The sequence below is a fragment of the Loxodonta africana genome, chromosome 3, assembly GCF_030014295.1.
Source record: "Loxodonta africana isolate mLoxAfr1 chromosome 3, mLoxAfr1.hap2, whole genome shotgun sequence".
NCBI classification, from domain to species: Eukaryota; Metazoa; Chordata; class Mammalia; order Proboscidea; family Elephantidae; genus Loxodonta; species Loxodonta africana.
The window spans coordinates 28601695-28626888 of record NC_087344.1 but is presented as its reverse complement, the minus strand read 5'-3'; the positions used below and the strand labels follow the sequence as shown (position 1 = coordinate 28626888).

General features: G+C 41.5%; 1 protein-coding gene across 4 annotated transcripts in view; it reads left to right on the top strand.

Moving 5' to 3' along the window:
- Nucleotides 1-17782: 17782 nt before the first annotated feature.
- ADGRE2 (adhesion G protein-coupled receptor E2) overlaps nt 17783-25194 on the top strand; it is a 79220-nt gene continuing 71808 nt past the window's right edge. The window contains exons 1-4 of one of the 4 annotated variants that reach the window (XM_064280830.1): nt 17783-18026; nt 21089-21133; nt 21347-21469; nt 22476-22631. In XM_064280830.1, coding sequence (XP_064136900.1) covers nt 18017-18026; nt 21089-21133; nt 21347-21469; nt 22476-22631 — 334 coding nt within the window. In that variant the 5' untranslated portion in view covers nt 17783-18016. The remainder of the gene's footprint in view (nt 18027-21088; nt 21134-21346; nt 21470-22475; nt 22632-25194) is intronic. The other 3 variants (XM_064280827.1, XM_064280828.1, XM_023552311.2) reach the window with 3 other exon arrangements.

Genomic DNA, 25194 nt, shown 5'->3' with positions numbered 1-25194 from the left:
AGATAAAAATTTAAGTATTTAATGACTTTACCTAAAAATCTTCTAAATACCTTCCCATTGTCCCTAGGAGAAAGACCAAAACCCTTCATTCAACAAAAATTTGCACGGGCCACCTCCTGCCTACCTTTTCAAGTAAACTTCCTACACATTTACCTTTATGCCAACCTCATTAAAATTTCTTCCAGATGCTTGCTTATTACTGACAAAGTTTTGCATATATTCCCTCTGTCTGGAATACTCTTTGTTCTCTCTCTACCCAAAACTAGTTAAATCCTATTCATTCTTCAGATCTCAGCTCCTTTGTAAATTCCTCTGAAGAAATTTTGCCTGATTGCTTAAACTAGTTCAGGGTTCTTCTGTTTTACACTTCCAAGGCCCCCTGCACCTTTCCTTCAAAGCACTTGTCAGTACTAATATATTCTGAGTTGTGATTCTTTAATGAAAATAGGTCTCCTCTGCTAGGATTTTGCTCATAATGTACAGCGCTACGCTGATTTTTGTTCCTGACTGTACCCCAAACACTTATCACAGCGTCTAGCACATAGTATATGTTCAATAAATACTTGCTGTCTTAATGGTTAAACGAATGAATGAATGGTCACTACAGAGGGATACTGTCTGTGTGGTTCATCACTCTACCCCTAGTGTCTGATACATAGTTGAGTGTCCAATAATTAACTATTGAATGAATGAAGGATAAATGAACAACTTCCCAGTCATTGAGAAGAAGTTATAAAATACTGGATTGAATTATTGGTGCATTTATGGCGTCACTGTCCCCGAGAAAGGTCAAGATAATTCTCTCCTACTTATGTTTCAATCAATATCTGTTCACTTCCTGTGGTTTCTTTATAATGAAATAATATCAGGTAGAGGAAAACCTGAGGTTCCACATGTAAACATTTCTGGACTAAAACACCAGAACAAATTTGACCTTAGGCAAATTACTTAATATTTAAGAGCCTCAGTGTTATCATCCCTTTCTTCCCTACAAATGGCACAGCCATCCTAGATTCTCCAAATCAGAAACAGTTTGTCTTTCCTTTTGCAGTATTTCAGACTCGCCACGCTTTGATGGGAAGAATCTTAATATCCCCCTTGTTGTTAGGTGCTGTCGAGTCAGTTCTGAGTCATAGCAACCCTATGTACCACAGAGTGAAACACTGCCCGGTCCTGCACCATGCTCGCAATTGTTATTATTCTTGAGCCCACTGTTGCAGCCACTGTATCAACTCACCTCACTGAGGGTCTTCCCCTTTTTCACTGACCCTCTACTTTACCATGCATAATGTCCTTCTCCAGGGACTCATCCCTCCTGACAACATGTCCAAAGTATGTAATACACACTCTCACCATTCTTGCTTCTAAGGAGCATTCTGGTCGTACTTCTTCCAAGACAGATTTGTTCGTCCTTTTGGCAGTCCGTGGCATGTTCAATATTCTTCTCCAACACCACAATTCAACGGCATCAATTATTCTTTGGTCTTGTTCCTTGTCCAGCTTTCACATGCATGTGACGCAATTGAAAATACCCTGGCTTGGGTCAGGCGCACCTTAGTCTTCAAGGTGACATCTTTGCTTTTCAACACTTTAAAGAGATCTTTTGCAGCACATTTGCCCAAAGCAATGCGTCTTTTGATTTCCTGACTGCTGCTTCCATGGGTGTTGATTGTGAATCCAAGTAAAATGAAATCCTTGACAATTTCAATCTTTTCTTTGTTTATCATGATGTTGCTTAGAGGTCCAGTTGTGAGGATTTTTGTTTTCTTTACATTGAGGTGTAATCCATACTGAAGGCTGATGGTCAAGTCCTCTTCAGTTTCAGCAAGCAAGGATGTGTCATCTCCATATAACAGGTTGTTAATGAGTCTTCCTCCAATCCTGATGCCCCATTCTTCTTCATATAGTCTAGCTTCTCAGATTATTTGCTTAGCATGCAGATCGAATTAGTATGGTGAAAGGATACAACCCTGATGCACACATTTCCTGACTTTAAACCACACAGTATCTCCTTGTTCTGTTCAAACAACTGCCTCTTGATCTACGTTCAAGCTCTTCATGAGCACAATTAAGTGTTCGGGAATTCCCATTCTTCACAATGTTATCCATAATTTGTTGTGATCTACACAGTTGAATACCTTTGTAGAGTCAATAAAACACAGGTAAACATCTTTCTGGCATTCTCTGCTTTCAGCCAGGATCCCTGTAACATCAGCTATGATATCCTTGGTTCCACATCCTCTTCTGAATCTGGCTTGAATTTCTGGCAGTTCCCTGTCGATATACTGCTGCAGCCCCTACTCTCTGGCTAGGTAAATCGAGAATTTACTATTATTAATACACCCCTTCTTATATTAAATTCCTGATTTACTTAGCCAGAGATGCAAAAGAGGTGCAGATGGAACTTATCTCCTTTGAGCTGGCTCTGTCAATTCCAGGAAGAGCCTACCAAGTCTGCTTCACAGCCTTTTTCTTCTTTTAACTTATACCTTCTTCCTGAAGTAACTTACATAATCTAAATCTTTTGCTTAAAGGAGTTTTAAAGGATGCACCTTTTTTTTTTTTAATTCTTAAGATGAAAACACAAACTTATGATTTCATGGTTTCTTTTTCAAATAGGGCTTAAGTTCTCTTAGCACGTTATCTTTTTTAAGACAGCTTTATTGAGCTTTAACCCACATACCATAAAATTCACCCTTTTGAGGTATAAAAATTTAATGACCTTTAGTAAATTGAAAAAGTGTGCAACCATCATAACTAATTTTTTTTTAACATTTTCATCATCCCAAAAAGAAATCCCATGTCCATTAGCAGTCACTTCCCATTCTCCTCTCTCCACAGCCCCTGGCAAACACTAATCTACTTTCTGTCTCTATGGATTTGCCTATTCCAGGTGTTTCATTCAAATGGGCTCATACAACATGTGAACATGCATGTCTGATATTTTTCCCTCAGCATAATCTTTTCAAAGTTTACCCATGTTGTAATGTGTATAGGTACTTTATTCCTTTTTATTTTCAAATAATAATTATAGAAATAAGCCACATTTTGTTATCCATTTATCAGTTGATGGAAATTTGGACTTTTTCCACTTTTTGTCTGTTATGACTAATGTTGCTATGAACATTCCTGCACAAGTTTTTGTGAAGTCAGATATTTTCAATTCTCTTGAGCTTATACCAAAAAACAAGAAACCAAACCCATTGCCATCAAGTAGATTCCGACTCATAGCAACCCTACAGGGCAGAGTAGAACTGCTCCATAGGGTTTCCAAGGAGTGGCTGGTGGATTCAAACTGCCAACCTTTTGGTTAGTAGACAAGCTCTTAACCACTGCACCACCAGGGCTTCCTCAGGCATATACCTACTAGCAAAATTGCTGGATTATATGGTAACTCTATGTTTAGATTTTTGGGGAACTGCTAGGCTTTTATTTCCACCAGCAATGTGTGAGGGTTACAATTTCTCCACAACCTCACCAACACTTGTTATTTCTGTTTTGTTTTGTTTTTATTATACCCATTCTAGTGGGTAAGAAGTGGCATATAATTGTGGTTTTGATTTGCATTTCTATAATAACTAATGATTTTGAGCATCTTTTCATGTGCTTGCTGCCCATTTGCATATCTCCTTTGGGGAAATGTCTATCCAAGTCCTTTGCCAATATTTATCAGGCTATTTGTCTTTTTATTGTTCCGGTCTACGAACTATAAATTCAGAATACAAATCCTTTGCCAGATATATGATTTTCAATTATTTTCTCCAGTCCTTGGGGGTATCTTTTGACTTCCTCACTCTTGGTCATTTATTCTGCAGGTGAAATCTTGCTATCGTTGCTGCTAAGGAGCATTCTGTCTGTACTCTTCCAAGACAGATTTGTTCATTCTTCTGGCAGTCTATGGTATATCCAATATTCTTCTCCAACACCGTAATTCAAAGACATCGATTCTTCTTCGGTCTTCCTTATTCATGGTCCAGTTTTCACATGCATATGAGATGATTGAAAATACCAAGGCATGTCAGGCACACCTTAGTGATATCTTTGCTTTTTGACACTTTAAAGAGGTCTTTTGTAGCAGATTTGCCCAATGCAATGCATCATTTTATTTCTTGACTGCTGCTTCCATGGGCCTTCGTTGTGGATCCAAGTAAAACTAAATCCTTGACAACATCAATCTTTTCTCTGTTTATCATGATGTGGCTTATTGGTGCAGTTGTGAGGATTTTTGTTTTCTTTAAAGTGAGGTGTAATCCATTCTAAAGGCTGCATCTTTGATTGTCATCAATCAGTGCATCAGTCCTCTTCAATGCCAGCAAGCAAGGTTGTGTCATCTGTATATCAAAGGTTGTTAATGAGTCTTCCTCCAATCCTGATGCTGTGGTCTTCTTCACGTAGTCCAGCTTCTCAGATTATTTGTTCAGCATACAGGTTGAATAAGTATGGTGAAAGGATACAATGCTGATGCACATGTTTTTTGACTTTAAACCACACAGTATCCCTGTGTTCTGTTCAAACGACTGCCTCTTGGTCTGTGTACAGGTTTCTCATGAGCATAAGTAAGTGTCCTGGAATTCCCGTTTTTTGAAGTGTTATCCATAATTTGTTATGATCCACACAGTCGAATGCCTTTGCATAGTCAATAAGACCCAAGTAAACATCTTTCTGATATTCTCTGCTTTCAGCCAGAATCCATCTGACATCAGCAATGATATTCCTCATTCCACATGCTCTTCTTAACCTGGCTTGAATTTCTGGTATTTCCCTGTCAATGTGCTGCTACAACGGCTTTTGAATGATCTACAGCAAAATTTTACTTGCCTGTGATATTAATATAGCTCAATAATTTCCACATTCCATTGGACCACCTTTCTTTGGAAAGGACACAAATGTGGATCTTTCCAGTCAATTGGTCAGTTAGTTGTCTTCCAAATTTCTTGCATAGATGAGTGAGCACTTCCAGCTCTGCATCCATTTGTTGAGACATCTCAATTGGTATTCCATCAGTTCCCGGAGCCTTGTTCATTGCCAATGCTTTCAGTGCAGCTTGGAATTCTTTCTTCAGTATGACAGGTTCTTCATCATATTCTACCTCCTGAAATGGTTGAACATTGACTAATTCTTTTTGATATAGTGACTCTGTGTATTCCTTCAATCTTCTTTTGATGCTTCCTGAGTTGTTTAACATTTTCCCTGTAGAAATCTTGAATATTGCAACTCAAGTCTTGAATATCCTCTACAGTTCTTTCAGCTTTCAAAATGCAGGGCATATTCTTCCCTTTTGGTTTCCTAACTCCAGGTCTTTGCACATTTCACTATACTACTTAACTTTATCTTCTCAAGCCTCCCTTTGAAATCTTCTATTCATCTCTATTACTTCATTTTTTCTAGTCGCTTTAGTTATTTGACATTCAAGAGCAACTTTCAGACTCTCTTTTGACACTGACTCAGCCGCACCTAACAACAACTTCAATTTGAAGCTGAAAAATTAAAATAAGTGACCAAGAGCCCAAGTACAACCTTGACTATATCCCACCTGAATTTAGAAATAGTCTCAAAAATAGATTCAACACACTGAACACTAATGACTGAAGATCACACGAGTTGTGGAATGACATCAAAGACAACATACATGAAGAAAGCAAGAGGTCATTAAAAAGACAGGAAAGAAAGAAAAGACCAAAATGAATGCCAGAAAAGATTCTGAAACTTGCCCTTGAGCATAGAGTAGCTAAAGCAAATGGAAGAAATGAAGAAGTAAAAGAGTCAAACAGAAAATGTCAAAGGGTGACACAAAAACACAAAGTAAAGTATTATAGTGAAATATGGAAGATCTGGAGATAGAAAATCAAAAGGGAAGAACACAGTCAGCATTTCTAAAGCTGAAAGAACTGAAGAAAAAATTCAAGCCTCGAGTTGCACTATTGAAGGATTCTACAAGGAAAATATTAAATTATGTAGGAAACATCAAAAGAAGATGGAAGGAATATAGAGTCACTGTACCAAAAAGAGTTGGTTAACATTCAACCATTTCAGGAGGTACCATACGATCAAAAATCAATGATACGAAAGAAAGAGGTCCAAACTGCACTGAAGGCATTGGCAAAAAACAAGGCTCCAGGAATTGACAGAACACCAATTGAGATGTTTCAATGAACAAATGCAGCAGTGGAGGTAGATAATCATCTCTGCCAAGAAATTTAGGAGACAGCTACCTGGCCAACTCAATAGAAGAGATTCATGTCTGTAACCATTCCAAAGAAAGATGATCCAACAGAAATGTGGAAATTATCAAACAATATTATTAATATCACACGCAAGCAAAATTTTGCTAAAGGTAATTCAAAAGTGTTTGCACCAGTACATCAACAGGGAGCTGCCAGAAATTCAAGCCAGATTCTGAACAGGACATGAACAAGGGATATCATTGCTGACATCAGATGGAATTTGGCTGAAAGCAGAGAATACCAGATAGATGTTTACCTCTCTTTTATTGACTATGCAAAGGCATTCAACTGAATGTATCGTAACAAATTATGGATAATATTAAGAATAATGGGAATTGCAGAGCACCGAGTTATGCTCATGGGAACCTGTACGTACAGCAAGAGACAGTTTAAATAAAACAAGGGAATACTGTGTGATTTAAAGTCAAGAAAGGTTTTCCTCATGGTTGTATTCTTTCATCATACTTATTCAATCTGTATACTGAGCAAATAATCATACAAGCTGGACAATATGAAGAAGAATGCGGCATCGAGATTGGAGGAAGACTCATTAATAACGTGCAGTATGCAGATGATACAACTTTGCTTGTTGAAAGTGAAGAGGACTTGAAGCACATACTGACGAAGATCAAAGACCACCATCTTCAGTATAGATTACACCTCAACATAAAGAAAAAAAAATCCTAACAAATGGACCAATAAGCAACATCATGATAAATGGAGAAAAGACTGAAGCTGTCCAGGATTTCCTTTTACCTGGATCCCCAATCAATGCCTGTGGAAACAGCAGTCAGGAAATCAAATGATGAATTGCCTAGGGCGAATCTGCTGCAAAAGATCTCTTTAGGTTATGGTGCTGTTGTTAGGAGCTGTCAAGTCACTTCCAACTCATAGCAACCCTATGTACAACATGACAAAACACTGCCCAGTCCAGCTCCGTCCTCACGATCGTTATTATTCTTGAGCCCATTGTTGCAGCCACTGTGTCAATCCATCTCATTCAGGGTCTTCCTCTTTTTTGCTGACCCTCTACCAAGCATGATGTCCTTCTCCAGGGACTGATCTCTCCTGATAACATGTCCAAAGTATGTGAGATGTAGTGTCACCATCCTTGATTCTAAACAGCCTTCTGACTGTATTTCTTTTAAGACCGATTTGCTCCTCCTTTTGGCAGTCCATGGTATGTTCAATATGGTATATTCAATATTCTACACCAACATCACAATTCAAAGGCATCAATTCTTCTTTGGACTTCCTTATTCATTGTCCAGCTTTCACATACATATGAGGCGATTGAAAATGCCATGACTTGGGTCAGGTGCACCTTAGTCTTTAAGGTAGGTAGCCTCTTTGCTTTTCAACACTTTAAAAAGGTCTTTTGCAGCAGATTTGCCCAATGCAATGTGTCTTTTGATCTCTTGACTGCTGCTTTTATGGATGTTGATTGTGGATTCAAGTAAAATGAAATCCTTGACAACTTCAGTCTTTTCTCTGTTTATCATCATCTTGCTTATTGGTCCAGTTGTGAGGATTTTTGTTTTCTTTTTGTTGAGGTGTAATCCATACTGAAGGCTGTGGTCTTTGATCTTCATCAGTAAGTGCTTCAAGTTCTCTTCATCTTCAGCAAGCAAGGTTGTGTCATCTGCATAACTCAGGTTGTTAATGCATCTTCCTCCAAACTTGATGCCTGGTTCTTCTTCATAGAGTCCAGCTTCTTGGATTATTTGCTCAGCATACAGATTGAACAAGTATGGTGAAAGAATACAACCCTGATACACACATTTCCTGACCTCATACCATGCAATATTCCCTTGTTGTGTTCGAATGACGGCCTCGTGATCTATGTACAGATTCCTCATGAGCACAACTAAGTGTTCTGGAATTCCCATTCTTCTCAATGTTATCCATAATTTGTTATAATCCACACAGTCAAATGCCTTTTTGTAGTCAATAAAACACAGGTAAATATCTTTCTGGAATTCTCTGCTTTCAGCCAGGATCCATCTGTCATCAGCAATGATATTCCTCACTCAATGTCCTCTTCTGAATCAGCTTGAGTTTCTGGCAGTTCTCTGTTGATCTATTGCTGCAGCCACTTTTGAATGATCTTCAGTGAAATTTTACTTGTGTTTGATATTAATGACATTGTTCAATAATTTCCACATTCTATTGGATCACCTTTCTTGGGAAGAAGTATAAATATGGATCTCTTTCAGTCAGTTGGCCAGGCAACTGTCTTCCAGATTTCTTGGCATAGATGACTGAGTGCTTCCAACCCTGCATCTGTTTGTTAAAACATCTCAGTTGATAGTCTTTCAGTTCCTGGAGCCGTTTTTTGCCAATGCCTTCAGTGAGGCTTGGACTTCTTCCTTCAGTACCATTGGTTTCTGATCATATGCTACCTCTGGAAATGGTTGAATGCTGACCAATTCTTTTTGCTAATAATGACTCTGTGTATTCCTTCTCTCTTCTTTTAGTGCTTCCTGTGTTGTTCAATATTTTCCCTGTAGAATCCTTCAATATTGCAACTGGATGCTTGAATTTTTATTTCAGTTCTTTCAGCTTGAGAAATGCTGATTGTGTTCTTCCCTTTTGGTTTTCTGTCTCCAACTCTTTGCACATATCATTATCATTCTTTATTTTGTCTTCTCGAGCCACCCTTGAAATCTTCTGTTCAGTTTTTTTACTTCATCATCTCTTCCTTTTGCTTTACCTACTCAAGGTACAAGACCACGTTTCAGAGTCTCTTCTGACATCCACTTTCGTGTTTTCTTTCTTTCCTGTCATTTCAATGACCTCTCGCTTTCTTCATGGTGTCTTTTGATGTCATTCCACAACTCGTCTGGTCTTCAGTCATTAGTGCTCAAATCTATTCTTGAGATGGTCCCTAAATTCAGGTGGGATATACTTAAGATTTGTACTTTGGCTCACATGGACTTATTCTAATTTGCTTCAGTTTCAACTTGAACTTGCACATGAGTAATTGACGGTCTGTTCTGCAGTCAGACCCTGTTCTGACAGATGATATTGAGCTTTTCCATCATCTCTTTCCACAAACATAGTCTATTTGATTCCTATCTATTCTATCTGGCAAGGTGTATAGTCACCATTTATGTTGGTCAAAAAAGGCGTTTGCAACAAAGAAGTTGTTGGTCTTGCAAAATTCTATCATGTGATCTCCAGCATTGTTTCTATCGGTAAGACCACACTTTCCAAACACCAGTCCTTCTTCTTTGTTTCCAACTTTTGCATTTCTATCGCCAGTAATTATCAACTCATCCTGATTGCATGTTTGATCAATTTCAGACTGCAGAAGTTGGTAAAAATCTTCAATTTCTTCATCTTTGGTCCCACATGTCTGTCAGTTTGCCACACTGTGGGGGCTTGTGTGTTGCTGTTCTGCTGGATGCTATGCCACCAATATTCAAATGCCCACAAGGCCACCAAAGGCAGACAGGTTTCAGCTGAGCTACCAGGCTAAGACAGACTAGGAAGGAGGGCCCAGCAGTCTACTTCTGAGAAAAATTAGCCAGTGAAAACCTTGTGAATAACAGCAGAACACTGTATGATATAGTGCCAGAAGATGAGCCCGGCAGGTTGGAAGGCGCTCAAAATATGACTGAGGAAGAGCTGCCTTCTCAAAGCAGAGTTGACCTTAATGACATGCATGGAGTCAAGCTCTCGGGACCTTCATTTGCTGATGTGGCACCACTCAAAATGAGAAGAAACAGCTGGAAATATCCATTACTAACCCAAATGTGGAATATACAAAGTATGAATCTAGGAAAATTGGAAATAATCAAAAATGAAATGGAATGCATAAACATCGATACCCTAGGCATTAGTGAGCTGAAATGGACTGGTATTGGCCATTTCGAATTGGACAATCCTGGTCTACTATGCCAGGAATGACAACTTGAAGAGGAATGGCATTTTACTCTCTGTCAGAAAGAAAATGTCAAGATCTATTCTGGAGTACAATGCTGTCTAGGTTATGGCTCACACCATATATTCTAATTTTCAATCCAGTCCGTAATGCTACCATAGGTCTAAAAAAAAAAAAAATCTGTTTAAAGTATTAAAAAGCAAAGATGTCATTTTGAGGACTAAGGTTCACTGACCCAAAGCATGGTATTTTCAACCACTCACATGCCTGTGAAAGCTAGACAATGAATAAGGAAGATCAAAGGAGAGTTAATACCTTTGAGTTATGGTGTTTGTGACAAATATTGAATACACCATAGACTGCCAAAAGAAAAAACAAATCTGTCTTGGAAGAAGTACAGCCAGTATATTAGAAGCAAGGATGGCAAGATTTCGTCTCACATACTTGGACATGTTATCAGGAGGGATCAGTCCCTGGAGAAGGACATCATGCTTGGTAAAGTAGGGGGTCAACGAATAAGAGGAAGACCGTCAATGAGATGGATTGACATGGTGGCTGCAACCATGGGCTCAAGCATAACAATGACTGTGAGGCTGGTGCAGCACTGGGCAGTTTTTCATTCTTTTGTACGTAGTGTCACTCTCAGTCAGAACCAACTCGACAACACTTAACAACAACAACTACTTTGAGGAGGCAGCTCTTCCACAGTTGTGTTTTGAGTGCCTTCCAACCTGAGGGGTCCATCTTCTGGCACTGTACCAGAAAATATTCCACTGCTATTCACAAGGTTTTCACTGGCTAATTTCTTCAAAAGTAGGTCACCAGGCTCTTCTTCCTAGCCTGTAACCATGGGTGACACTGCTGATATTTGAAATACTGGTGGCACAGCTTGTAGAATCACAGCAAAACACAAGCAACCACAGTATGACAAGCTGACATTAATACAAATAGTATTAAGAAATACATAAGAAGAATTATACACCATAACCAAGTGAGGTTTTTTCAGCAATACCAGGCTATTTTAATACTTGAAAATCAGTCAATGTAGTCTACCATATCAACAGGCTAAAGGGGGGGAAAATGACAAAATTCAATACTCATTCATGATAAAAACTCTCAGAAAACTAGAAATATGGGAAAATATCCTTTACTCAGTAAAGAACATCTACAAAAATAAGACCTATAGCCAACATACTTTGTGGTGAAAGACTGAATGCTTTTTTCCTAAGATTGGGAACTAGGCACAAATGGCTGTTCTTGTCACTGTTATTCAACATAGTATTGGAAGTCCTAGCTAGTGTAAAAGGGAAAAAATGGAAACAAAATAGATCAGAAAGGAAGAGATAAAATCTGACAAGATAATCTACTTAGACTATACCAAGAAATGTACCAAAAAAACTTTAATAACCATCCTAAAACTAACAAGTGACTTCAGCAAAGTCACAGGATATAAGATCAACATACAAAAATCACTAATATTTTATATACTAATAATAAATGTAAGGAAACAAAAATTAAAAATATAATATGTTTATAATCTCTCAAGGAAATGAAATACTTAGGTATAAATATGAAAACTTGTACAGGATGAGTATGCTGGAAGACTACAAAATGCTGATAAAGGAAATCAAAGAGGATCTACATAAATAAAGAGTCATACTGTGTCTTATACTAAAGATTCCATTTGCAAACCTAAGAATTATGTGAGACACAATCAAAAGCAAAAATTTGTGTGTGATCAGAGTTCGAGAACAGTGGAAGAAAACGGGAAACACAGAGAAGGCTGTTGACAATTTGCTGGCAGAAAACTTCCCAAATATCATGAAAGATGAAAAGCTGACCATCCAAGAAGCTCAATGAACCTCTATAGAATAGACCGCAAAAGAAAATCACTAAGGCATATTATTATAATCACACTTGACAAAACCAAACACAAAGAGAGAATCCTGAGGGCAGCTTGAGGAAAACAAAAAGCCACAGATGAAGGTGAAACAATAAGACTAAACTCTGATAACTCAGCAGAAACTATGCAGACAAGAAGGCAATGGGAAAAAAACTCAAAACCAATGACATATATAAAACCGTGAAAGAAAAAACTGCCAACCAAGAACAATATACCCTGCAAAACCCTCTCTCAAATATGGTGGCAAAATTAGGACATTTTCAGAAAAATAGAAATTAAGGGAAATTGTAAAAACTAAACCAAACTTAAAAGAAATGTTAAAGGGAGTCCTTTGGTTACAGAACCAAAAATAACGTGAGTCTAGGACATAGGACAGCATCAGCCAGACACCAACCTAGGTAAAGAACTGTCAATTATAAAACAAAGCTAAAAGATTTAAAACAGGGAACCAGTGTCAACAATCTGTAAATGATGACAGTGTCAAAACAATAAAAGGGGGGATAAATGGTGAAGGTATAGAACTTTCAAATGGAGAGGAAGTCAAGGTAATATCAAATAATAAAAGACTGATTTAAACTTAGGAAGATAAGGGTAAATGTTAAGGTAACCACAAAAAATGTTAACAAACCTGCTCATCAAGATAAAAAAGAAGAAAAACATAAAGACTCATTAAACACAAAATCTATAATAATGAAAGAAATGAAAAGAAAATCCAAAACTCAAAAGGAACTCAGCACAGAAAAGTAAGAGGAACAAAGAAAATGTCAGCACCACACACAAAAAAACCACCACAATATGACAGCAATAGACTCATTCCTATCGATAATAACACAGAATGTAAATGACTTAAAGGCACCTGTAAAGAGACAGAGAGTGGCAGAATGATTTAAAAAACACAACCCATCAACATGCTGTCTACAAGAGACACACCTCAGAAACAGAGACATAAACTTATTAAAAATCAAAGGATGAAAAAAATATATCAAGCAAACAGTAACCAAAAGAGTAGAAGTGGCAAAACTAATCTCAGATAAAAAAGACTTTAAGGCAAAATCCACCATAAAAGACAAGGACAATCCATCATGAAGACATAACCTTAAAAAAAAATCTACACACCCAACAACAGAGCTTCAAAATACATAAAACAAATTCTAACAGCACTGAAAAGAGAAACAGACAGTTCCACAATAATAGTAGGAGACTTCAACACACCACTCTCAGTAAAGGACAGAACTTAGAAAGAAACTCAACAAAGATACAGAAGATCTAAAGGCCTTATCAACCAACTTGACCCATAGACATATATAGAACACTCCACTCAACAGCAGCTAAGTATACTTTCTTTTCCAGTGTACATGGAACATTGTTCAAAACAGACCACACTTTAGGCCACAAACCAACCCTCAATAAAATCCAAAACATCAAAATAATACAAAAGATTCTCTCTGATCACAATGCCACGAAAGTAGAAATCAGTAACAGGAAGAGCAAGGGAAAAAAATCAAACACATGGAAACGGAATGACTTTGCTTAAAAACAGCTTTGTAATAGAAGAAATCAAAGACAGAATCAGAAAACTCCTGGAATCAAATAAGAATGAAAACACTTCATCCCGAAACCTTTGGGACACAGCAAAGGCTATGTTCCAGAGGTCAATTTATAGCAATAAAAGCACACATCAAAAATAATGAGCCAAAATAAAAATATTAGCCCTACAAATCGAACAAATAGAAAGAAACAGCAAAAGAAACCCAAAGGCACCAGAAGAAAGGAAATAATAAAGATTAGAGTAGAGATAAATGAAATAGAGAACACAAAAATAATAGAATCAACAAGATCAAAATTTTGTTCTTTGGAAAGGCCAACAAAATCGACAAACCATTTGCCAAACTGAAAAAAGAAAAGCAGAAGAGAAAGAAATTCACCAAATAAGAAATAAGATGGGGGACATTACAACAGACCCAACTGAAATAAAAAAGGATCATAACAGACAACTATGAAAAAAAATGTACTTCAACAAATTTGATAACCTAAGGAAATGGAAAATTTCTAGAAACACACTACCTATGAAACTAACACAAAATGAGATAGAAAATCTGAACAGATCCATAACAAGAAAAGATATTGAAGAGTTAATAAAGAAAACTGCCTCTTCCCTCCCAAAAAAAACACCGGCCAGATGGCTTCACTGGAGAATTATAAGAAGCATTCAGAAAAGAGCTCACACCAGTACTACTCAAACTATTTCAGAACATAGAAAAGGAAGGAATACTCCCAAATTCATTCTATGAAGCCAGCAAAACTCTGATACCAAAGCCAGGCAAATACACCACATAAAAAAGAAGAAAGTTACAGATGAATATCTCTCATGAATATAGTTGCAAAATTTCTCAACAAAATTCTAACCAATAGAATTCAGTATCATATCAAAAAAATAATACACCATGACCAAGTGGGATTCATACCAGATAGGCAAGGATGGTTCAGTTTTAGAAAATCAATCAACATAATCTGCTATATAAATAGAACAAAAGAAAAAAATTACATGATCATCTCAACTGATGAAGAAAAGTCATTTGATAAAGTCCAACACCCATTCCAGATAAAAATCTCAATAAAATAGGAATAGAAGGTAAGTTCCTCAACATAATAAATGGCATCTATGGAAAACCAAAACCCTTTGTCATTGAGTCAATTTGAACTCATAGTGACCCTATAGGACAGTGTAGAACTGCCCCATAGGGTTTCCAAGGAGGGCTTGATGGATTCAAACTGCTGATCTTTATGGTTAGCAGCCATAGCTCTTAACCACTACGCCACCAAGGTTCATTAACAACCTGTGTTATGCAGATGACATAACCTTGCTTTCTAAAAGTGAAGTGCACTTGAAGCACTTACTGATGAAGATCAAAGACCACAGCCTTCAGTATGGATTGCAACTCAACATAAAAAAAAAAAAAAATCTTCACAACTGGACAAATAAGCCACATCATGATAAACAGAAAAGATTGAAATTGTCAAGAATTTCATTTACTTGGATCCACAATCAACACCCTTGGAAGCAGCAGTCAAGAAATCAAAAGACACATTGCATTGGGCAAATCTGCTGCATAAGATGTCTTTAAAGTGTTGAAAAGCAAAGATGTCACCTTGAAGACTAAGGCACACCTGACCCAAGCCATGGTATTTTCAAATTGCATCATATGCATGTGAAAGCTGTACAACAAATACGGAAGATCAAAGAAGAGTTGACGCCTTTGAATTGTGGTGTTGGCAAAGAATATTGAATATACCATGGACTGCCTAAAGAATGAACAAATCTGTCTTGGAAGAAGTACAACCAGAATATTCCTTAGAAGCAAGGATGGCAAGATCACGTCTTACATATTTTGGACATGTTGTCAGGAGGGATCAGTCCCTGGAGAAGGACATCATTCTTGGTAAAGTATAGGATCAGTGGAAAAGAGGAAGGCTCTTAACAAGATGGATTGACATGGTGGCTGCAACAATGGACTCAAGCAAAGCAACAATTGTAAGGATGGCGCAGGACCAGGCAGGGTTTCATTTTGTGGAACATAGAGCCTCTATAAGTTGCAATCAACTCAAAGGCACCTAACAACAACATACAAAACCAACAGCCAACATCATTCTCAATGGAGAGAGGCTGAAAGCGTTCCCCCTGAGAACCAAAACAAAACAAGATGCCCTTTTAACACCACTCCTTTTTAACCTCGTGCTGGAAGTCCTAACTAGAGCAATATGGGAAGAAAAAGAAATAAAAGGCATCCAATTGGAAAGGAAGAAGTAAAACTATCCCTATTCACAGATGATATGATGCTATACATAGAGAACCCCAAAGATTCCACAAGAAAGCTACTGAAACTAATAGAAATATTCAGCAGAGTAGCCGGATACAAGATCAACATACAAAAACACACCAATGTCGTGTGATTAATTACTTTTGTGTATGGCCTTTCTAGCCATGGTCTTGTAACTGCCACCCAGGTGATTGGGCAGGGCTGTGTAATAGGGTAACTGTGGCCTACCCAAAGGATTGGTCAGTTTTCCCATCCCACTGGGCTTGAAGTGAGCCACCCCAGAGGCTGGAAAGAGAAGAGATACCACCAACAACGAAGGAGAGATGCAGCAGCAGGAGACAGCAGGGTGGGCTTCCCCATCCATGGAGAGAGCCTTTAGGCAGAGTCTGAGGGCAAGGGAGAGGCGTGCTTGCGAGGACGGCTGGGAAAAGACTATCCCGATGGAAGAGCTGTATCCTGAGTGTTCCTGAGCCTGAATTGCAACTGTTACTTCCCTAATAAAGCCCATAATTGTGTGTATGGCCTGTGAGTTCTGTGTGGCCATTGCAATGAATTATTGAACCCAGTACAGAGTGCTGTGGGAGGGAGGGTTGGTGTCAGAATTGGTAAAGATGGTGGAGAGAGGAGGCATGTCTGACATCTACCTCATAGGAATTAGCCTTGGGCTGTTGATTTGGGTTTTCCTTCCCCTTTGTAAAGTTAGAGGAGGTCAGACACTGCCCCCATGCCATTTTTACAACCAACAAAGAAAACTTCAAAAAGGAAATCAAGACCGTTTCATTCTCTCCAAAATGTGTATAACTTTAGCATTTAAATCCTTCTTGAAATAACAAAATTATAGAGATAGAAAACAGACTAGTGGCTGCCAGAGCCCAGAGATATTGAAAAAGAAGGGGGTGATGTTATTATAAAGTAGTAGTGTAGTGGGTTGAATGGTGATCCTGCCCCAAAAAGATAACTCCACCCGCAACCTGTGAATGTGACTGTATTTTGAAAATAAAATTTCAGATGCAATTAATCTCAAAATGGAATCATCCGGGCTTATCAGGTGGGCCCTAAATCCAATGACAAGTGTTCTTGTAGAAGGAAGAGGAGAAGACACAGACACAGAGGAAAAGACCATGTGGAGATGGAAGCAGAGATTGAAGTTATGCAGCCACCAACCAGGAAACTCCTCGAGCCCGCAAAGCTAAAAGACACAAAGGAAGGATTCTCCCCGAAAGCCTTCAGAGGAAGCATGGTCCTACCAAAGCCTTGATTTGGAATTTAGACTCTAGAACTGTGAGGGAATAAATCTCTGCTGTTTTAATTCACCCAACGTGCGGTAGCCCTGGCGGCACAGCAGTTACGAGCTCAGCTACTAAAAAGTTCAGTAGTCTGAATTCACTAGCTGCTCCTTTGAAACCCTATGGGGCAGTTCGACTTTGTTCTACAGGGTCGCCATGAGTCAGAATCAACTCAACGGCAACAAGTTTGCTTTTTTTGGTTTTCTTGTACAGTAATTTGTTACAGCAGCAGAAAATTAATACAGGTAGCATGAGCAGATTGATGTGATGATGGAATAGTTATGTATATCTTGATTGCGTTGATATAGGAACCTATACATGTAATAAAGTGACTCAGAACTACACACACATTGTACCAATGTTAAATTCCCAGTTTTAGTATTGTACTGTAATTTTGTAAAATCTCATTTTCTTTGGAGGAAACTAAGTGAAGGGCACACAGGTCCTCCCTGTACTATTTTTTGCAAATTCTTATGAATCTATATTTACTTCAACATAAAAACTTAAAAATAGACAAGTCTGTTAATTCTGAACAAATAAGACTGTTGCAAGGACTACGCAGAGACCCAAAGACCAGTAGAATGGCTCCATTTTGAGGAAGGCTTCTATTACACAAGATCGCATCTTCCTTTAACAAAAAGGTTAAGAACCCCCCTCAAGGAGGCTTTCAGTACAAATACCGGCAATGCTAAACAAATACTCAACAGTAGAATTGTGGGTTCTGGGAACCATGGGCATATTAGGGGGAAGAAAGCATCCAGTCAGCTGTTTCCTAAATTACTTCATCTAGTTCATGAGTCATACTTAAAAAAGAAGTCTGTGTGAATCCCACAGACCAAAATGAAGTCTTCTGTGCTGGGTTTGTTGGCCTCTGCATCATCATCAGCAGGAATCTAAGGATGCTGCCAGGTAGGTAAATTATGACAACAGCGAAAGATGCTCGAAGGATCTGGGAGCTCTTTATCTACTCTGAGAATCTTTTCTCTCCTTTGCTTGATTCCTGGATTGTTTTCCCACCATTTCCATAAGGGAGAGGAAGGAACAAATTTTAAGAAGATGTTAGTTCATTTATATCAAGTTCTTAAAGGAAGGAGATGGTGAAACTGATTCCTAGGCCAAACTTCACGACTTAATAAACCCACTGCTGTTGAGCTGATTCCAACTCATAGCAACCCCATAGGGTTTCCGAGGCTGTAAATCTCTACAGGAGCAGACTGCCACATCTGCCTGTGGAGCCACTGGTAGTTTCGAACCGCCAACCTTTCGGTTTGTAGTCAATCACTTTAACCACTGCACCACTAGGGCTTAGTAGGAATTTCTTATTTTAACACCTATACAAATTCTGTAATAAGATTAGATAACTGAACTTTCTGAAAAGTCGAAAGTGCTAAGAAAAACACCCTCATTTACTCATAGGTTTTGTGTGGATCTTGGAAGGGTTTGAAGGACAATAACCTTGAACTGGTAAAAACTGGTATCAGCAAGGTCAGCTTCATTCTGATTAGTTTTTATTCTCTTGGGTGCTTAGATAATACTTGACATCTAGTAGATGCTCCTTTTCTGGTGACCTAGCTGAAGCTTATTTGTTTCCTGGTTTTTATGAAAATAGTAATATTTTTTAATCATCTCATTTGTGGATCGTGGATTTTTTAAAGCTGGTACCATTTTGATGCTCTGTTGTACTAAATGCTGTGCTGATTTAAAAGAAATGGAAAGTGAAATTAGTTTCTTCAAGACACTGAAATGTTTAGGTATGCATATATAATTTACTCAAAATACTGAGTGACTTTATTCATGCCCATGGAGCATTAAGACTCACTTTATCCTCCTCCCTGCGCTGGGTGCCCCAATGCAGAAAATAGAAGCACAGCCAGTAGAGGTTAAAAGAAATACTTCAAGAAGTTCAGAATACCAAGCTAGATGAGAGGATTTAGAAAATGTTAGTTGGCTACAAATTCATGCCAAAAATTACCAAAAACCAAAAAACCAAACCCAGAGCAGTGGAGTTGATACCAACTCATAGCAACACTGTAGGACAGAGTTGAGCTGCCCAATAGAGTTTCCAAGGAGCACCTGGAGGATTCAAACTGCCAACCCTTTGGTCGGCAGCTATAGCACTTAACCACTATGCCACCAGGGTTTCCAAAATATTAATAGATAAATGAAAAGAAGATAGATACTGACCAATGTTACTACACTGATGATGATGATGATGGAAGCTTAAGTTTAATTTATTAAACAAGACTTACTATCAGATGTGTATTGTACTTAGCATCTAACATATGTTTACTTATTTACCTTCTCAACAACACAATGAGGTACGTCCTCTTATTCTTCACATTTTATGGATGAGAAACCTGAGACACAGAGAATGCAATAAATTGCTGAAGACGTGCAACAAGTGTTAGAACAGGACTCAGAAGTAGGCAGGTGGCCATGATGGTTACTGGTGTCCTGACATCAGAAGGAGCCTCTGACTTGACAAAGAATGTGCCACCTCCTCCCACCCAGTGCCTCCTCTCCACCATACGAGCCTATCCCACTGGTCTAAGCCCCTGGTGGGTGAACCTCAAGGCCCCAACACAGGCAGCCCTGTCACCATCGGTGGTCATGTCTGCGGCAACAAGAATAATTTCCAACTTCTACTATTGCTGCTCAACAGAGGAGATGGCAATTGAGCTCAGCTTTGAGGTGATGAATCTTGGGGGCACAGGAGAAGAGGGACTTTCATGAGGAAAGGACAGGGTGAGAAAAGTCACAGGCATGAAAAATATTCCAGAGTGAGTGGAGTGTGGATTCTGAAGAATGAACAGGGAGGGAGTGGAAGATAAGGCTCTGAGTGTGAACCATGAATCAATCCAAATCCATGAGGACGCATGGGGGTTTTGGTGTTGTGTTGATTGTACAACCTAGGAGACAAAAGCTGTCTCCCCCAAACCCTGCTTCAAGGCCTTTTCACTCCTCTTCTGCTGCTGAGGCGTCTTCCTCCCTCTCCACCTTCCCTTCTGCTTCCCTTTATAATTCTATCTCTGTTTCTCTCTTTGTCCTTCTGTTTATCTCCCTATCTCTCTGTCTCACAGTGCACTCTCCCCCGTCTCTGTCTCTCTCTTTCTGTGGGTTTCCGATTTCTCCTTCCCTCTAACTCCATCTCTATCACTGTCTTAACTCTGACTCTCACTGTTCATGGCTCTCTTCATCTCTCCATGTCTCTCTCTTCCACTGTCTCTCTCCACCTACTCCCTTTATTCTCTGACCATCTCTATTTCCTTATCTGTCTCTTTGGTGAATGGCAGAGAGGCCCACCTCCTCCAAAACCTACAATGACCTGAGGAGGATTCCCAAAGGACACATTCTGAGAGTGGGGATCCCCTTAGCAGCAGGAGTGGGGGCCTTTACCACGACCCTACAGCATCTTCCTGTGTGCCAAGAGTTCAGGCAAAATGTCACCACTGGGTCCTGAGATGGGACATCGGGGCCAATGGAGTGAATGAGTGTGTTGTGGGTGTACCTACAAGGAAGGGAGGGAGCATCTCAGAGCTAGGGTGGGAGAGATCAGAGAATACCTGGTTTGCAGTCAACCCTTCCTTTATAATAATTGTGGACACTGAAATCACACTGGGCAGCATTCTTGTGGCTGATTCTCACGATACTGTAGGAACTGGGCCCCGTCATCATCCCTGTTCCATGGAAGGGTAAATGGAGGGACAGAGAGGTGAGGAAACCAGCCCAGGGTCCTGGATTTGACCTAACTCCAGTCTATGTTCTGAATCACCGCCCACACAGCCCACAGGGCAGAGGAGCAGGTGACTGCAGACTCAGGCCCCTTCACCATCCTGCACTTCTTGACACCCACCCAGTTCCCGAGGAGGGGTTGCTCACTCTATCCTTGAGCAAGGACAGGGCCCCAGCCTATGGGTTCAGAAGCCCCCTTCCCTCAAATGTGTCTCTTGAATCCCCTCCCTCTGTTCCAGCACTCTGCCTCTTGCTGACACTGTCAGGAGCCGGATCCCAGACAGGTGAGGGGGGTGCACCCAGTGGTGAGTCTGCAGAAGCAATGCTGCCACAGCCCAAGCCTGGGGAGGGGCCCGAACTCCCACCCCACACCCTCAGCCTGGGAAGATGAGGCTCACGGCTCTCCCGCATCCCCAGCACTCCCTCCTCTGGGACCACCCTTCCCACCCAGCCCCTTCTCACCCCTCAACTTCTGACCATGGTTTCTGTCCCCACAGCCTCTTGTGCTTCTTGGTGTCCCCCAAACTCCACATGTGACAGTGGCACCACCTGTCGCTGTGACCCAGGATTCAGCTCTCCACTTGGGGAGAACATCACCAGCCCTGCGGAGTCCTGTGATGGTACAGAGGCTTGGGGTGGTGGAAGGGTTCACCAAAGATTGTGGGGCATCACCCATGCCAGAAAGAGATATGGTGGTGGTTGCGCACCTCAGCTCTTGATCTCAGGACCATCTTTCTCTTAGTTATCTAGTGCTGCTATAACAGAAATACTACAAGTGGAAGGATGGCTTTAACAAAAAGAAATTTATTTCTTCATAGTAAAGTAGGCTAAAAGTTCAAATTCAGAGTGTTACCTCTCTCTGTTGGCCTTCTCATCAATCTTCTCCTGTACTAGGAGCTTCTCCTTGCAGGAACCCCGGGTCCAAAGGACACGCTCTATTCCCAACACTGCTTTCTTGGTGATATGATGTCCCCCGTCTCTGCTCAGTTCCCTTTCCTTTTTATTATCTCTTAAGAAATAAAATGTGGTGCAGACTATACCCCAGGGAAGCTCTCTTTACATTGGATCAGGGATGTGACCTGGGTAAGATTTTTACAAGCCCACCCTAATCATCTTTAATATAAAATTATGTTCCCAACATGGAGGACGACCACACAATACAAGGAATAGTGGCCTAACCAAGTTGATACACACATTTTGGGGGGGACATAATTCAATCCATGACAATCATCAAGAGCAAAAAAAAAGAGAAAGGAAAAAAGATTTCAAGTTGGAAAGGTAAGAACTAAATAAACATGACTTCCTAGAGAGGAGCTGGACCACCACGAGTGCCACAGTTTCTCCTTTGAGAATTGGGAAGGGAGGTGCAGAGCTTCCCACTCATCCCCCACCTTGGCACTGCCCACTGTGTCCAAATCTAGAGTGCCAACCAGTAGGCTGAACTGAGCAGAGCCAATTAAGTAGCCTTCAGGAATGGCTCACTCAAGCCACAGCCCAGCCACAACAATGCAACCTGGGTCTTATTCTTTCCAAAAGACATCGATTAATGGTCAGGCCCTATGCTGGGGAGTCAGGTGGGGGTGGGGTGTCTTCCCTGAGGTGACTCTTTTCCCTTTTGTGTCCCAGACATCAACGAGTGTGGAACACCCACGGAAGTGTCCTGTGGAAATTTTGCTGACTGCCAAAACGTGGAGGGGAGTTACTACTGCACGTGCATCCCAGGATACGAGCTCGCTTCTGGGGGGAAAACGTTCAGGGATGAGAGGGAGAACACGTGTCAAGGTAAGAACTCCCACCATTCTCCATCTCCCCCTCCCCCAGAGCTGCTCCTTCAGCCTCTAGGGGCAGGAACATGGCTACACATGTGCTTCTTTGTGTGAGAGGAAACAGATGTGCTGTAGGCCTGCCCCACCAGCACAGAGGCAGGTGGTGTGACAGGCGCAGGCACAGACCCTAGGACCAGGTGCCTGGGTCCAAATCCTGGCTTTGCCACCTGACAGCTGTGTGTGACATTGGCCAGGATACTTACTCATAAAGCATGTTCACGTTTTAGATGGGATAATATCATTGTAATTTTCGGTGAAAAAGAGAGAGAGATGGGGAGAAAGTACCTATCTTTTAAAGATAAAAACAAAAGCAGCCTTGCCTTGTTACCTGTGTGACCTTGAGCAAGTTACTTTGCTACTCTAAGCCTCAGTTTACTCATGTGAAAAGGGGAGCAGACAAGGGTAGCATTGTAGGGAAGGTAAATAAGATCACAAAAGGGCTTCACAGCACCTGGCTCACAGAAAGTGCCTTATCAGTGATGGCTGAAAAAGCCATCTCCAGGGTGTCTTGCTGGAGGCCGAGGTTCAGGCTGCACCCATTTTCCAGGAGGACCTGGCTAGGTGGGGGAAGGGGCTTCAGGCATCCGCACGGCAGGTGGGAGTCAGCAGTGAGCAGACAGGAGTCACAGCTCACCCAGAGAGAGGGAGTCAGGGCAGAGTCCAGACAGCATGGCGGGGGGGGGCAGCTGAACAAAGGGTGGAGGGGAGACACACCCCCAGAGAGGACTCTGAGGAGGGCCCAGCAGACCCTCCCTGCACAGAGCAAGGAGCCCTTGGCCCTGGTCTCAGCCCCTTCCCTCCTTTACTGTGAGCAGGTGGGGAGCCTCCCTGGTGGGAGGGAGGAGGGGACAGGGCAGAGTCTGTATGCCGGAAACAAGGACACAGCACTGCTGATCCACACACTGACACCTGTGGGTGGACAGGGCCCCACACGATGTGTCTGGGCCAGACGACAATGCCTTCATGAATTAGGAAAAGACCCCTCTGTACCAGGCAGACACAGACGTCTTTGGGGAATAGAGGGTGGGCTGGTATCCAGCTCCCACTTTTCCCCTCTGTACAGTGAACAACATGAGCAACTGCACACGATGGTCATGGACCCCTTTCCATATGCCCAGGCTGCTGGGGCCTCCCACCCACTGCTTCAAGCCTGCCACATGCATGTGAAAGGGGTGGTTACTGTTGACGTGTTAGACACAGGCTAGATCTGAGAGGGTCTCATGCACATATATGCATGGCCAGGGGTCAGGTAGGAGAGGGACTTCTATAGACCTCAAGACGAGGTGACTGGGAGAGGATCCTGCTGGCCTGGAGCAGGGCCTGTGGCCTGAAGACCCGATCCCTCTCTATGCTCCACCAGGGCCTCAACCCTCTGCACTCTGTCCTTGGCCACACTGGAGGGCACGTCCACCGTGTCACAGCCCATGTGGCCTGTGACAAGCATGAGACTCAGGGTCTCACTCTCTCTCCATAGACCTTCTCCCAGGCATCAGAGGGCCAGTTCCAAAAGCTCTAAACAGCTCTCTACCCATCTGACACCTTATGTGCATAAAACAAAAGGGATGGCTTTCAAAATATTGAAGGGCCTTGCCATATGGTATGTTCCAGCACAAAATCCATCCTCTTCACCATCATCCTGACTGCCAGGGCTGGACTGCCAGTCCCATCTGCCCACACGTGCCTCCCTCTCTGGGCCTCCAGCGCTCAGCCATGCTCAGGACCCACTCTGACCCCTGGGCTATTATGGACCCCGGGGCCATCGTCTGAAAACACGGGACATAGTAGAATTAAGGGCAGATCCACTCTCCCCTGGCCAACAGCCCCTGTCGGGAGAAGAGCCTGCTGGCACCCCATTCTCATTCATGCTCAGCCTGTGCCCATTTCTCTAACCAAGGCTCTGCCCTGACCCTCCCAAATAATTTTGGCTCATGAGCCTGAGAGGCAACTCAGGTGGCTACTTGGGGGAGGGCTGTGTGTGAAGCTGACCCCCACCCCACCTTGAGAGCTGGGTGAGGCAGAGGCTCTGCCTGGGCCAGACCTCAGAGAGCACGTTTTCAGCGCCATTTCCCGGGCTGATTCCATCCCAGGAGGTCAACCAGATGTGTGGGGGCCAGACCACACGAGACAAAAGATGAGGCTGAGCCCCACTGGTGGGAGGCGAGGGTGAGATATGGATTCTCCACTCAGACAAGGTTCTCACCCACCCACTTCCTGCCAAGGCCACAGGGTGCCGTTGAGGGAATCAGGCACCTTCTTGGCCCCAGGGTGCCCATGTACAGAGGCAGTCTGCCCATATCATCCTGGCTAGGATGTGAGCCATGGTCTTTCTCCTGGGAGCTGGACTTTCAGAGTTGGTGTGGATGAGAGAGTGCTAACCAGATAGGATGGCTGGGATTGTGAGGGGAGCTTGGCCACAGAGCAGCTCCACTGAGGAATCAGCTCAAAGGTCATCATTGGGAGCCAAGAAAAGTCTGCTGGGGGAAGCAACATTTCCAGCCTGGTTCCAGGACACAAGAAGC